This window comes from Erythrolamprus reginae, chromosome 2, assembly GCF_031021105.1.
Source record: "Erythrolamprus reginae isolate rEryReg1 chromosome 2, rEryReg1.hap1, whole genome shotgun sequence".
Lineage (NCBI taxonomy): Eukaryota > Metazoa > Chordata > Lepidosauria > Squamata > Dipsadidae > Erythrolamprus > Erythrolamprus reginae.
In genome coordinates, this window is record NC_091951.1 from 39465336 (window position 1) to 39479919 (window position 14584).

At 41.3% G+C, this 14584-nt stretch overlaps 1 protein-coding gene across 1 annotated transcript; it reads right to left on the reverse strand.

Annotated features, from left to right (window-relative positions):
- Window positions 1-1464: 1464 nt before the first annotated feature.
- LOC139160160 (cholinesterase-like) lies at window positions 1465-13342 on the reverse strand. The gene is made up of 5 exons (XM_070737752.1): window positions 13246-13342; window positions 8511-10029; window positions 6203-6357; window positions 5598-5646; window positions 1465-1837 (listed from the first exon to the last, which is right to left on the reverse strand). The coding sequence occupies exons 2-4, from the start codon at window positions 10001-10003 to the stop codon at window positions 5612-5614; spliced, it is 1683 nt and encodes a 560-aa protein (XP_070593853.1). The 5' UTR covers window positions 10004-10029; window positions 13246-13342; the 3' UTR covers window positions 1465-1837; window positions 5598-5611.
- Between the last annotated feature and the right edge of the window lie 1242 nt (window positions 13343-14584).

The following is a 14584-nucleotide window of genomic DNA, read 5'->3' on the forward strand; positions in this document are numbered from 1 at the left end:
TACTGTAACGCTCTCTACGTGGGGCTACCTTTGAAAAATGTTCGGAAACTTCAGATCGTGCAGAATGCAGCTGCGAGAGCAATCATGGGCTTCTCTAAGTATGCCCATGTTACACCAACACTCCACAGTCTGCATTGGTTGCCGATCAGTTTCCGATCACAATTCAAAGTGTTGGTTATGACCTATAAAGCCCTTCATGGCACCGGACCAGATTATCTCAGGGACCGTCTTCTGCTGCACAAATCCCAGCGACCAGTTAGGTCCCACAGAGTGGATCTTCTCTGGGTCCCGTCAACTAAAGAATGTCGCTTGGCGGGACCCAGGGGAAGAGCCTTCTCTGTGGCGGCCCCGGCCCTCTGGAACCAACTCCCCCCCAAAGATTAGAATTGCCCCCACCCTCCTTGCCTTTCGTAAGCTGCTTAAAACTCACCTCTGCCGTCAGGCATGGGGGAATTGAGACCCTCTTCCCCCTAGGCCTTTACAACTCTATGCATGGTATGTATGTATGTATGTTTGGTTTTTTTATATATTAATGGGCTTTTAATTATTTCTAACATCAGACTACTATTGTACACTGCTCACCGCCCGAAGAGGGGCGGCATACAAATCCAATAAATAAATAAATGAGTGAGTGAGTGAGTGAGTGAGTGAGTGAGTGAGTGAGTGAGTAAGTAAGTAAGTAAGAAAGAAGCAATGGGTGGAAACTACACAAGGAGAGAAGTAACTTAGAACTAAGGAGAAATTTCCTGACAGTCAGAACACTTAATCAGTGGAACAGCTTGCCTCCAGAAGTTGTGAACGCTTTTTAAGCGTATGTTTTTAAGCAGATGCTGGATAAACATGTCTGAAGTAGTGTAGGATTTCCTGCCTAAGCAGGGGGTTGGACTAGAAGACCTCCAAGGTCCCTTCAAAATCTGTTGTTGTTGTTAATAGCTCTTCAGCAAAAAATGTTGGCGTACTGGTGAGAGGTGGCACCTTACAAATGCAACTCTGACATGTGTACAGCCAATATTAGGTCAGTTGGCTCTCTTCCTATGATACATTGGGGTTGGACTAGAAGACCTCCAGGGTCCCTTTCAACTCTATTGTTATTAGTAAGTATTAAATACATGCCAGTTGCCAAGCTCTCAAATTCTGATCATGTTGCAATGGTCATAAAAGTATCACTTTTTTTAGCAACACTATATCTTTGAACAGTCAGTAAACAAATGTTTGCCAAGAAACTGTACCTTTTTATTTCCAGGTGTTCGTTCATATGCCAAAACCCTATAGGCATATTCAACAAAAGGAAAGGTGAACTACAATCAATTGTGATTAATATAATAAAATGTGATTTCAAGAGGTTTTTCCAACTAGGTAACCAAATTTTTCTTTAAACTCTGGATGAAGAAAATATTGTGATGTTGATAGTGGTAATGATGATCCTTTATTTAAGTAAAAGGAATGAACTGAAAAAGACAAAACTGGTTTGACATGTTGTCTTTTATTGAAATGACATATCTGCACGCTTGCTGAGACTTTCCAACTGCCAATGACTTTTGTCTCATCTCTCCTTTCCCACTTTAATTCTATGAACACCCATTTCCCCACAAATATTTCAAGCAATACAGCTATTTCCCCAAAGAAATTAAAATGTATGTTATAGCTTTGTAGGTCGGCATTAGTCCTAAGAGCCCGAGTGCCTCACTCTCTTAATTTGCAGGCTTTGAGATTAATAGAATGATGATTTCAAACTTCTCCAGTTGCTGGGGAAATGTCTTTGGAGAGTTTTCCACCATTTGATTGTCATAGAGAAGTAGAATAAAGTTGAGGCATGGGAAGTTCACCCAGGTCAGTCCTGTAAGGACAAAATTGAGATGTCATTGAAAACACAGACTGTGTGATGGGGCTTTTCTTCTGGCCTGACTAGCTGGCCAATCACATTGACTTTAATAATGCAGAGACTGGAGGCAGAAGCTCATCAGATGGGCATGAAAGATTCTTCTTATATAATATTCACTCTCTCTGTGTGTGCTGTGTTTCGACCCAGTGCTGACCCCTAGCGACTGCCTCAAAATTTCTGACTGTTATGTCCCGGGTTCCTTGGCAGGAAAACGCAAGCTGTTAATTGGTTGGACATGCCTGGCAATAGAGTATATATATAGCTGCCAGGCGTGGCCTGTTCAGTTGTGTTGATCTAGTGAGTTGCCTGTTTTCTTGTGGAGCTGAATAAAGTTGTTGGCCTGAGTTGCCAACTTTCTCTCTGAGAACTTAACATTGGCGACGAAGGTGCTTTCTTATTCACCCTGTTGCTGCTATTTGCCCTTTTTACTGCCAGCACTCTCTCTCTCTCTCTGTGCTGCCACCTCGCCCGATTCAGCTGTTTGTCGCATAGTAAAAATAACAATTGTAAATAAAAACTAAATAAGCTTCCAAGAGTGCAGGAGGTGAAAACCACAGGTTGTTTTTTTTTAAAAAAAAGCAGATTAACTTCATTACAAAAGTAATACCAAATTGTGAGGAGACATAGAAAAAAAATGGCCAAATATCTATCTCAGTAGCACTGTGAACCATAAACTACCCATTCAGAATCCCTTCTAGCAATTACTGCGTTAAAAATTATTACTTTTTGGTTGAAGTATTGACTTAATACTTTCTTGACTTAATGCTCCCCAAAGAGGTTTATACCTGTTATTGTTTGAACTACAGTTCAAACTACTATTGAACCACTTGAAAGGATACCAGTTAGGAACAAGGCCAGCTTAAGGATATTTATTTCTAATAGTAATAGCACTTAGACTTATATACCGTTTCACAGTGCGCTAAAGCCCACTCTAAGCAGTTTATAGAGTCAGCATATTGCATCCAACAATCTGGGTCCTCATTTTACTTACCTTGGAAGGATGGAAGGTTGAGTCAACTTTATTTATTTATTTATTTATTTATTTATTTATTTATTCATTCATTCATTCATTCATTCATTCATTCATTCATTCATTCATTCAATTTTTATGCCGCCCTTCTCCTTAGACTCAGGGTGGCTTACAACATGTTAGCAATAGCACTTTTTAACAAAGCCAACCTATTGCCCCCACAATCCGGGTCCTCATTTTACCCACCTCGGAAGGATGGAAGGCTGAGTCAACCCTGAGCCGGTGAGATGAGATTTGAACCACTGACCTTCAGATCTACAGTCAGCTTCAGTGGCCTGCAGTACGGCACTCTACCTGCTGCGCCACTCCGGCTCAGACTTTGAGCGAGTCTGAATCGAACTGCAAAACTTCTGGCAGCAAGTGATCAGCAGAATAACCCGCTGTACTACGTTCTACCACTGCGCCATTATGGCTCTGAATCCATTATAATATAAGGTGATCAGACATCCTGGTTTTGAGCAATTTGTCCCACATCCCACAGGATTTTTTAAAACTCCTAATTTTTTTTAAAGAAATACTGAACCAGTCAGCAGCTTGAATGCCAGCTGGAGATTGTATTGGAGCCGGAGGGACTTTCTTTTCATCCTTTGATGCCGGGCAATGACATGGCCTGAAGGAGTCACCTGGCAAGCAGCTCAGCTTCCACGCTGCCCAGAATCGGCCGATGCAAAGTGGGGAGGGGGGGGAAAAGAAAAAATGAAGTGGTGGCCTGAAACTTTGGTGCTATCTATCAGCTACAACAGCGCGCAAGAGAGAGATCAGCGGGGAGAAGAGACTGAGCTTGCACCTCTCCAGCGTTGTGGGGGAAAAGAGTAGGGAAACTACATACTTTGAGGTGAACCCCCACTCTAACATTATTAAATGGAAAAACAAACGCTGAGGTAAAATTCTGTAGAAAATTTTCAGTCATCCATCCCCCACCGGTCAATGGTATCCCGCTTTACTGAAGTTACAATCTGGTCACCTTATTATAGTAGAGTCTAGAGATTAATCCAGTATACAGTGGGTCCCCGACTTACCGCGTCGATCCGTTCCTATGGTGGATTGTAAGCCAAATTTCGGTGTAAGTCGGGATCTTTCTCCATTTCGCTCTAACGCTGTCTCACCTGATTCCCCCCAAGCCTGTAGCATGGCCAGCTACTCTAAAGCTCGATTTGAGCTTTGAATATGCAAATTTGAAGGTTCTTGCTGCCCCCAGGTCGCCACATCATGACGTCACCGCGGCGACTTAAAAAATTGCCTGCTTGCTAAAGCGCTACTGTCTGGTGCCGCTGCTGCCGGCACCCTCCTGCTCCTGCTGCCGACACCCTCCCTCCGGGCTCCAAAGCTCACCTGCCGCCACCGCCAGGGAAGCCCAGCTGGGCGGGGCACTGCAGCTGCCGGAAAACTTGGAAGGCGTGAAGAAGGAAACTCAGCTTCCGGTCTCACAACTTTTTGCTCTTTGCGCCCTCAGTAAAAAGTTGTGAGACCAGAATCTGAGCTTCCTTCTTCGCAGCACACTTAACCATGTCTTGAGGCACACTGGTTGAAAAACACTGACTTACAGCACAAAGAAAGTGGATCTGAGTATTCCTGTGCAAAGCCTGCCTCTTCCCCTTCTCCAGGACCCTCCCATCTTGACCAGTTTTAAGACTCCAATGATATTAGGAGTTTTGGTAACAGCTTTAAGGTTTGGCACCATTTTGGTGAAGTTTCGCATTCCATTTTTCATGCTCATTTTGTTGGATCAACCGGTCTGTTCCGGATTGACACCTCTGGTTTCTGCCATCCCCATTCCCCTACGTCCCTATTCTCCCCTCCCACATTTTATGGTGGGATGCCAGTGAAGCAAAGTGGGCTAAAGCCATTAAGATGGCAGACCTGACAGATTCACTCATATTTATACATTTCAAAATGGAGGGGGATTTATATGCGGGCATACACACTGGTAATTAATAATATAACTGATCTCAAATTATCTAGAGAGGACAATGGTCTTAGTTGGAAGAAATATTTGCATCTTGAGATCCAGGGATCTTTATGGGAATATTCTGATAACATTTATCACTGGGCTACAAGGATACAGTCCCAATGTCTCCATTTGTCTATTAAATTTATTTAGTTGGTAAGTTTGTCAAATATAAATTAGAAAATAGCATGAGATAACAGGTATACGTATAAACAAATGTAAATAGGTATCAGAAAATGAACACAGGAAATGGGTATGAATAAATGGGAACAGTAGGACAGGGATGGTAAGTACCCTGGTGCACTTATGCACGCCCCTTACAGACCTCTATTTTAAAAATAAAGAAAAATAAAAGTTCCATTCATACGGAAACTGATTTCCCCCACAGGCTAAGTTTCGTTCTCATGCATTCTCCTTCTCAGCACTGGGTAATCTTCTCTGTTAGTTACTCTTCATGGGTCATTTCTTCCTTCCCTTTGCCCAAGATCTATATTTGTTTATTTGTTGATGCCGAGATCTAGAGGTTTCTCCAGGTTCCTCTTCCACAAAGGCCATTGGCATCACCTTAGAGAGTTTCCATTTCACGCAGTGAAGCTGAGTCACAAAAGTACTACTTAAAAATTGTTTGGAATGCCGATGTGAAACTACTATTTAGAAAGAAGTCTAGCCCCCTTCTGAAATCATCCAATTTGATCCCAATTAAAGGGTGTTACTATAATCAAGCACTGGGTTGCTACCTCTTGTCTTCTTCCTAGTCCGATGAAACAGAATCACCTTTGGACTCGTCTGTAGAACAAAGAAAAATGAAATATCAAGATAAGGTGTACATCTTATCACTAAAGAATCTGAATCTAGAAGTAGAATCCTGAGGATTCCATTAATCATGGCATAATATATATTTATTAAATATATATGTGTTTTCGTAGATTTTCACGGGTACAGGTATGATGGTCTTGGTATATTTGGGTTTCTTCCTGTGTAGGGTTTAGAAATTTCTAAACTTCAGAAGCACCAGCCTGAAGATGACGAGTGGGACCTCATCAAAACGTCGCCAGTTGCTACCTTTATGTGAGCAACTGAGGCTTACTTAGAGAATATTAACTAGAGATCTAACTCTTGGGACATCATGAATTATGTTTGCTCTACAAAATTTATCACTACCATTGCAAAATTACCAAGTGCAAAATCAAATGAGCATGTTTCAGGAATAAAATCAATTTTTAGAGATTGCTTTATGAGTGAGATGGGTTATCTCTACATTTGATATGTATATGATTTTAAAAAATATCTTTTTCATCAACGACAACTCCCTTCCAAGGACAGAACTAATAGCTGAACTTACATGTCTCTCCAGCCTTTGAAAAAAGGCTCTTTAAAAAATCACAGTGCTCTACCACCCTTTCCTGGTATGGCTCAGTATTAAGGAGGAAGAAATTCTGCTCCGTGGCATTATAGAGTGGCCACTCATCCTTGGTGGCTGCTAACCCAGTGGGATTCCTATGGAGAGGGGAAAAAAGACATTGATGGAAACTAATCAAGGAAAGAACCAACCTAGAACTAAAGAGAAATTTCCTAACAGTGAGAACAATTGATCAGTGGAACAGAAGTTGTGCCTTCAGAAGTTGTGAATGCTTCATTGTTGGAAGTTTTAAAGAAGAGATTGGACAGCTACTTGTCCGGAATGGAATAGGGCTAGTTCTAGTTGCCTACTTGCCAACTGCTTGAGCAGGAAGTTGGACTAGAAGACCTTCCAACTCTGTTATTCTGATGCATCTCTTTTCCAAAGAGACTGGTTTTGACTTGAGAAACTATAACCCAGAGGAACTCCCAAAAGGGACTTTGAAGGAGGGGTGGAGTTTGACTTGGTGAAATCTCTTTTGTCTCCTCCTTGCTGATCCAAACCCAGGTCACCGTCAGCTCCTCGTAGACACTTGGATTTTCCAGTTCCAATCCTGACACCCTGGGCACACTCCATCTTGTGAGTTTTCCCTTCACTACTTACTTCCTTGCAAGCCTTTTCTCGTTCTTTTAATGGCAGAGTAATGCTCTGTTTCTTATCTCCCTTTTCCCTTTTTTATTCCACTTGGAGAAATAATATACCCTGGAATATGTGTGATACCACTGAAATCATAAAAAAACAATTATCTAACAGTGACATTGTTAAGAATCCTTTAAAAAGTTCAGGTCTATTTCCAGTACAGATAGTCCTTGACTTACAACTATTCATGTCATGTCCATTCAAGGTTACAATGGCACTGAAAAAGTGACTTACAATAGACGTAATTGCATCTATTCTTTTTTATAGAATAGAATGGAATGGAATGAGTGGAATGGAATGGAATAGAATAGAATAGAATAATTTATTGGCCAAGTATGCTTGGACACACAAGCAATTTGACTTTGGTGCATATGCTCTCAGTGTACATAAAAAGACAAGGTAGGTTTGTCAACAATCATGAGGTACAACACTTAATGATAATCCGGGTACAAATAAGCAATCAAATCATATTAGGAACCAGTCAATATAAATCATAAGGATACAAACAACAAAGTCACAGTCATACAGCCGTTAGTGGTAAGAGATGGACAATGGGAACTATTCCAGCATCCTCATGGTCACGTGACTTTCAACAAGCAAGTTTAATGGAGGAAGCTGGATTCACATAATCATATATTGTACTTAGTGATTTGCTTAAAAACTGTGGTAAGCAAGGTTTTGAAATTGGGCGTGATTCACTTAACAACTGTCTTGTACAGCAGCAGAAATTCTAGTCCCAACTCGGGTCATAATTCATGCACTACTTGCATTAATATAACCTGTAAACATATGCAAAGGAATAGCATGCATTACTTTATGGCTGTATTACTTTGGATAAGGTAAAGGTAAAGGGTCCGCTCGCATGTGCATGCTAGTCTTTCCCGACTCTAGGGGGAGGTGCTCATCTCTGTTTCTAAGGCGAAGAGTCAACACTGTCTGATGACGATTCTGTGGTCATGTGGCTGGCATGACTAATGCCAAAGGCGCATGGAACTCTGTTACCTTCCCACCAAAGGTGGTCCTAGCATTTTTTAAAGTGCTTTCGAACTGTTAGGTTGGCAGAAGCTGTGACAAGTAATGAGAGCTCACCCCATTATGTATGGGTTCCAGACAGATAAACTGTATTCAAGGATGGGTCTGGCAAAAGTTTTGTAGGCTCTGGTGAGTAGTGTGAGATTGCCAGAGCAGAAGCTGCGTAGGATTAGGTCAACAACTCTAGAAGCCTTTTTGGCGTACATAAGTGCACTGGTGTGCCTTTCGTCCCCCTATCCAATTGTCTTTCCTTTCTTTCACCTATCATATATATTCTCTTCCTTTCATATATCCTCTCCTCTAAGTTCACTTTCACCCTTATATATATTACCACGTGTCTATTTTTGTTCCTATGTATTTGTGTATTGGACAAATGAATAAATAAATAAATAAAATAAAAAAGAATAAAAATGCCACTAGGGATTCAAACCGTTGAACTGCTGACCTTATGATCAACAAGCTCAGCATCAACCACTGAAGCACTACGTCTGTTTAGATATAAAGTGCATTTTTTTTTTGAATGGAAGGGCTTTCTTTGGATTTCAAATACAAATTTATAGAAATAAAGTGAACCACTTACCCAGTTCTGGCAAACTCTGCCCAGTAGTGCATTATCTTACGGTTCAGCCTGGCTTCAGCTTCTGTGTATGTTTGATTGACAGGCATCATTGATTCAAGAGTTCCAAAAACAAAAGGAACCTCAGCACCATGTGATGCCCCAATCCATTCAGGCCAAATTGACCATGAAGGGCGATGTGTGAATAAATAGACATATACAGGAGTCCCAGTTTTCCCAATATTTCCCGCAGCTTTCCTGACTGGGCATGTAAAGGTCCGATCTGTATAGAAGTTGGACAGAGCGGAGCGGTATTGCGCTGGGCCGTGTTGTCCTTCACTGTACTTCATTGCAATAGTCTGAATAAAATCTTCAGTTGCGTTGGGCACCAACAGCCCTATCCCTTTCAGAAGCTGCTCCTGATTGATGAGATTGTCGGTGATGTTAGAGAAAATAAAGGGGATGAATGTGGCCGCTTCATCAGAGGTTGCACCTATGAGGACTGGTTTGACCGGAATTTGCCCCTCCTCCATGAGCTTTTCTGGATCGCCAAGCAAAAAGTCTCCATCTACGGCTGGTGTGAAGGGAAAATTTGCAAGGACGCCACTTTTGAGGAACAGAGCTGTTTCATGCTGAACAAGTTCAGAAGCATTTTTTGTTTGCAGGCAATGCACTATGCTGATATTATTATCCTCGGAGCAACCCAGCAAATGAACAAATTCCAGTGATCTTTGTTTGGCTTCCTCAGGAGTCCTCCAAGCCCAGTAGGCATTGGCTGTTCCACTCTGCATCACCGCTTGGGCAAAAAGGTCCTGGCTTTCTGGTGTGAGAAGGTGGAAATTCACAGAACATCCTCCAGCACTGTGGCCAAAAATGGTCACCCGAGAAGGATCTCCCCCAAAGACAGCTACATTCTCTTTTATCCACTTCAGGGCCAGCTGTTGGTCCCATAAGCCTAAGTTCCCTGGAGCACCTGGTGGCAAGTACAGAAAGCCCAGGGCTCCCAAGCGATAATTGATGGTGACCACAATGACGTCCTCAGCGGCAGCCAAATGTGCCCCATTATACATGTCCAGTGAAGACGCGCCTAATACAAATCCCCCTCCATGTATCCAGACCAAAACTGGCACTGGTGAAGAAGTTTGTGGGTGTGGCACCCAGATGTTGAGGGAAAGGCAATCTTCTGACAGTGGTGTTTTAGGAGACCATATCTCTGCTTCAGGGAAACCCCGGAAAATAAATTGAGGACAGGAATTGCCAAAGTTGGTGGCTTCCAATGTTTGATTCCATGGCTGATGTGGGAGAGGTTTCTGGAAACGCAACTTCTCCAGGGGAGGCTCAGCATAAGGAACGCCTAGATAGGCTGTCACGGGTCCATGGTTAGACAGGAATTGCTTGCCCTTAATAGGGCCACTGCTGGTTATGACCACTGTGTCCTCATTAGAAGCAGAACTGGAGGCTAATGGAAAGAGGATGAGGAGGCAGCAGAAGAGAGACGGGCATAGCAGAGAAGGCATTGCAACGGTAGGACGAGTCGGTGGACCTGGAAAAAGTTACAACCGATATGAAATTATTCCACTTACTATACAAGCCCACCTAGTGTCAATTCATCATTGATTTACTGCTATGGGGACACCAATGATGAGCAGGGAGTTACTTAGTCACCTTTGCCTTCTCCATGATGTGTCTCCAAGATTCCAGAAGAACCGCTTAGAACTCTTGGTTACCGATCCCTTTGATCAGCGAATGGACAGTTTTGACACTGAATTGTTAGTAAATCTTCTCCGGGGTTTCCCAATACAATGTTATTATATATTGTTTTCATTATGCCTATAATATTTAATGTTTTGTTTTATTATTTATTAATTTAATTTATATGCCGCCCAACTCCCTAAGGACTCTGGGCGGCTTACAACATAAAGAAACAACATTTAAAAGGAACGATTTAAGAATAATTTAGAAAACCCTAATAAAACCATACATATCTCTCACTCTCACTCATGGATGGATCTTGATGGTGCCTCATTTGATCAACGGCCCAGGCTTGGCAGAAAAGCCAGGTCTTTACACTTTTGGGTAAGGTCAGTAGGGTGGGGATGGTACGGATTTCTGGAGGCAGTTGTTTCTAGAGGGCTGGAGCTGCCACCGAGAAGGCCCTTCCCTGTGGCCCGACATTGTTTGGCTGATGGGACCCAGAGAAGGCCAACTCTCTGGGCCGTTATCGGTCGCTGGGAACTATGTGGTAGAAGGTATATCTTTCTAACATTCCAAAATCCCATTCTGGAATTTAGTGTAGCAATCCCTATCTTGTGGATTATGGCTAAGATTTAACAGAAATAAAAAACAATGTAAAATCACCCCCAATCAACACTTTTACTTCTCCAGTCCTGCTTTAAATAATCCAAACTATCCAGTTGAAACTCTCTCTCACACACACCCATCTGTGAGTTGTGAAAGTGAAGTCGTTCTGTTGTAAACATCCCCAAAACCCAGTTAGCCTTTCAGAAGGCCCTGAAGATGTGGTTTTCCCAGCAACTTTGGGGAGCCCAGTGTAAGTTTGTGTAATGGTTATATTATCTTTAGATTGATGTTTTTCTCCCCAAAGGTTGCTTTTATATATTTTGTAAGCTTTTAATAGCTGTGACGTTGTTTAATTGTTGTTGGTTGTATACATCATGTTCGGTGAGAGGGGTGGGCATATAAATGTGATAAGTAAATTTTATTTTTATTTCTCACCTTTAAAAGGCCATCCATCTCCCAAAAAGTGACTGTGGCATACAACCACCAATAAAATTTATTTATTTGTTTGTTTGTTTGTTTGTTAGTTAGTTAGTTAGTTAGTTAGTTAGTTAGTTTAGTTAGTTAGTTAAGACAAGTGAAGATATAATAATATTAAAATCCATGATACTAATAAAATCAAAAATTTGAAAAAGAGTATATTAGAAATACTGTAATAATATTCAAATGCATGCAACTTGTAAAACTGAAGAATATTAAGGACAGGGAACGGAAGGCACTCCCGTTATTGACCTCTTAGGAATTGGGAGAGGTCAACGGTGGATAGTCTAAGGGTAAAGTTTTGGGGGTTAGGAGATGATACTACAGAGTCTGGTAGTGAGTTCCATGCATCAACTACTCGGTTACTAAAGTCGTATTTCCTGCAATCGAGTTTGGAGCGGTTTACTTTAAGTTTATATCTGTTGTGTGCTCGTGTGTTGTTGTGATTGAAGCTGAAGTAGTAATTGACAGGAAAGACGTTGAAGCATATGATTATATGGACTATGATTAGATCGTGTTTAAGGCGACGTAGTTCTAAGCTTTCTAAACCAAGGGTTGTAAGTCTAGTTTTGTATGGTATTCTGTTACGAGTGGAGGAGTGAAGAGCTCTTCTGGTGAAGTATCTCTGGACACAACTTCAACAGTGGAGAAAGTAATTGAAAAACAGCTTTCTACTACTGTAGTCCCTTCACATGCGAATGCTAACCTTGATTTGTCCGAGATTCCCCTTTCCTGCCAGGGTTTGTCAACCACTGAAAATGAATAAACTTTGGATATTTCCCTCTTAAATTTGCCCACAGTACAGGGAGTCCTCAACTTATGACTCATAAGTAATCCACAAATTTCCACTACTAAGCAAGGCAATTGTTAGATGAGTTTTGCCCCATTTTACGACCTTTCTTGCTACAGTTGTTAAGTGAATTGCTGCAGTTATTCTTAGTAAAATGATTGTTGAGTGAATCTGGCTTTCCCATTGACTTCGCTTATCAGAAGGTTGCTAAAAGTGATCACATGACCCTGGGACAATGTAATCATCATAAATACATGCTTGGCATGCACATTTTGATCACGTGACCATTGGGAGGCTGCAATTGTCGTAAGTATGAAACAAAGATCATAAATCACTTCTGTGCTGTTGCAACTTCAAATGAATGTAAATTGAGGACGACCTGTATTACAGTCTTTCCTATAACTATATCCAGTTGTGAAAACTGGACACTTAAAAGGAAGACAGACAAAAGAAAATTTGACTCTTGCAAATAATGGGATTGGATACCGCTAATGCTCATATCTCAGAGGGCAAAAAAAGCAACCCAGGAGACTTTTGTCCCTATCAAACTGAAACCTAGGGTTAAGAAGGTAAGCCTGACCACTTTTGGTTACGTTGTGCAATAAAATTCCTTAGGAAAAAACCCCAGTTATACTAAGAATAGTTAGAAGCACTTATAAAGGGACAAGCAAAGAATACCAATAAGCAAGATACTGTTTAAAACTTAGAAGAGTGCTAGTCTATAAAGTCTATAAAACAATGTTTCTCATTCTTAGCAATTTTTAAGATGTGTGGAGTGGACTTTAAGTTCCAGAATTCTGTGAGTGGAAGTCCACACATCTTAAAGTCGCCACTGTTGAGAAATAATGTTATAAAAAGCCAGGTACAACTGAAAAGATAAAAAAGCACACTTTCAACTTCTGCCTCGGAATCCAGTAATTCAAATTTTCTAATCACCATGGGATTTCTCTTCCCTGCTTTTTCTTTTCCACCCTTGTTCTCTGTGTCTCACACTCTAGCAAGCATTTTCTATTATGGCTGAAGAAATTGTTGTCTTTTTATGTATGTTTACCCTAGAATAGAACTAACTACCCTAAATAGAATTAACCACCCAGAAAAACAACAGTAAGAAATTCTAGTCCCTTTCCTAAGAATCATCTAATTCTCTGGGAAAAAAAGCTTGTTATTCAAAACTTCTGCAGACATACTCACTTGTCAGATTTAATGGGATTATTCGAAAGAAGAAAGAAGCTTCAGGGGTCACCAGGCTGTATCCTGCTCTCTCACACACACACAAAAGAAAAAGATCAGAAAAGGAACAACTTTATATATTGCAGGAAGGTGCATTGACCAACTGGTTTCTGTCCACAAAGTGGGAGGAAGCTGCAAGTATTGGCAAAAGGCTCCAATATCAAAGACATGGAAAAAGAGAGAACTTTCTTCAAATGGGGTGAGAGAACTCTAGAGCAAAGGACAGTCACTATCTCTGGTTAGTAGCCTTGAAAAGAGCCATTACAACATCTGTCCATATTTGAAAGCAACTAAAGAACCTGAAAGCAAATAACAGATACCTGAGGTGACCTGAAATTGGATGACTCTAAAATTGTTGGACAGGCAGCATCACCACCAGATAGATTTGCAATTGGCTGACCAACGGCACTCAGCAGGTATCACGAACAATTTTGGGAAGTAAGTATATCTAGTGGTCAGCTTATTAAAAAGGATTAGAGGGGACATGATAGTGATTTTCCAGTACTTGAGGGGCTGTCACAAAAAAAGGGGGATTGGCTCATTCTCTGGGGCACCAGAGAGTAACAGAAGAAATAAAAGGTGGAAGCTTTTTGGAATGGAATGGAATGGAATGGAAGAGCGCAAAATGGAAGAGAACAGAGTAGAATAAACAGAGATGGAAAGGACCTTAGAGGTCTTCTAATCCAACCCCCTGTGTCAGCTCTGTAGCCAATAATTCCTCTGTAGAACTGTATTGTAACTCCTTGGGCAATTAGAGCTTCTTGAGTTGGCACAGAAATAACATTCTTTGTTGTGCTTTTTTGATGAAGTTTTTGATGTTAAGTGTCCATTTTAGATCCTGAGACATGGTAGAACATAGAAATTTGGAGGTCTCTACTCTTGATACTGTGTTGTTTGTTTGTTTGTTTGTTTGATTGTTGATTGATTGATTGATTTGATTTGTATGCCGCCCCTCTCCGTAGACTCGGGGTGGCCAACAACAATAACAAAACAATATGAACAAATCTAATATTTAAGTTAACTTTTTTTTTTAAAAAAAAACCTTCTTTAAGAAACCAATCATACACACAGACATACTACGTATAAATTTTATAAGCCTAGGGGGAGAAAATATCTCAGTTCCCCCATGCCTGATGACAGAGGTGGGTTTTAAGGAGCTTACGAAAGACAAGGAGGGTGGGGGCAACTCTGATCTCTGCGAGGAGTTGGTTCAGAGGGTCGGGGCTGCCACAGAGAAGGCTCTTCCCCTGGGTCCCGCCAAACGGCATTGTTTAGTCGACGGGATCTGGAAAAGGCCAAC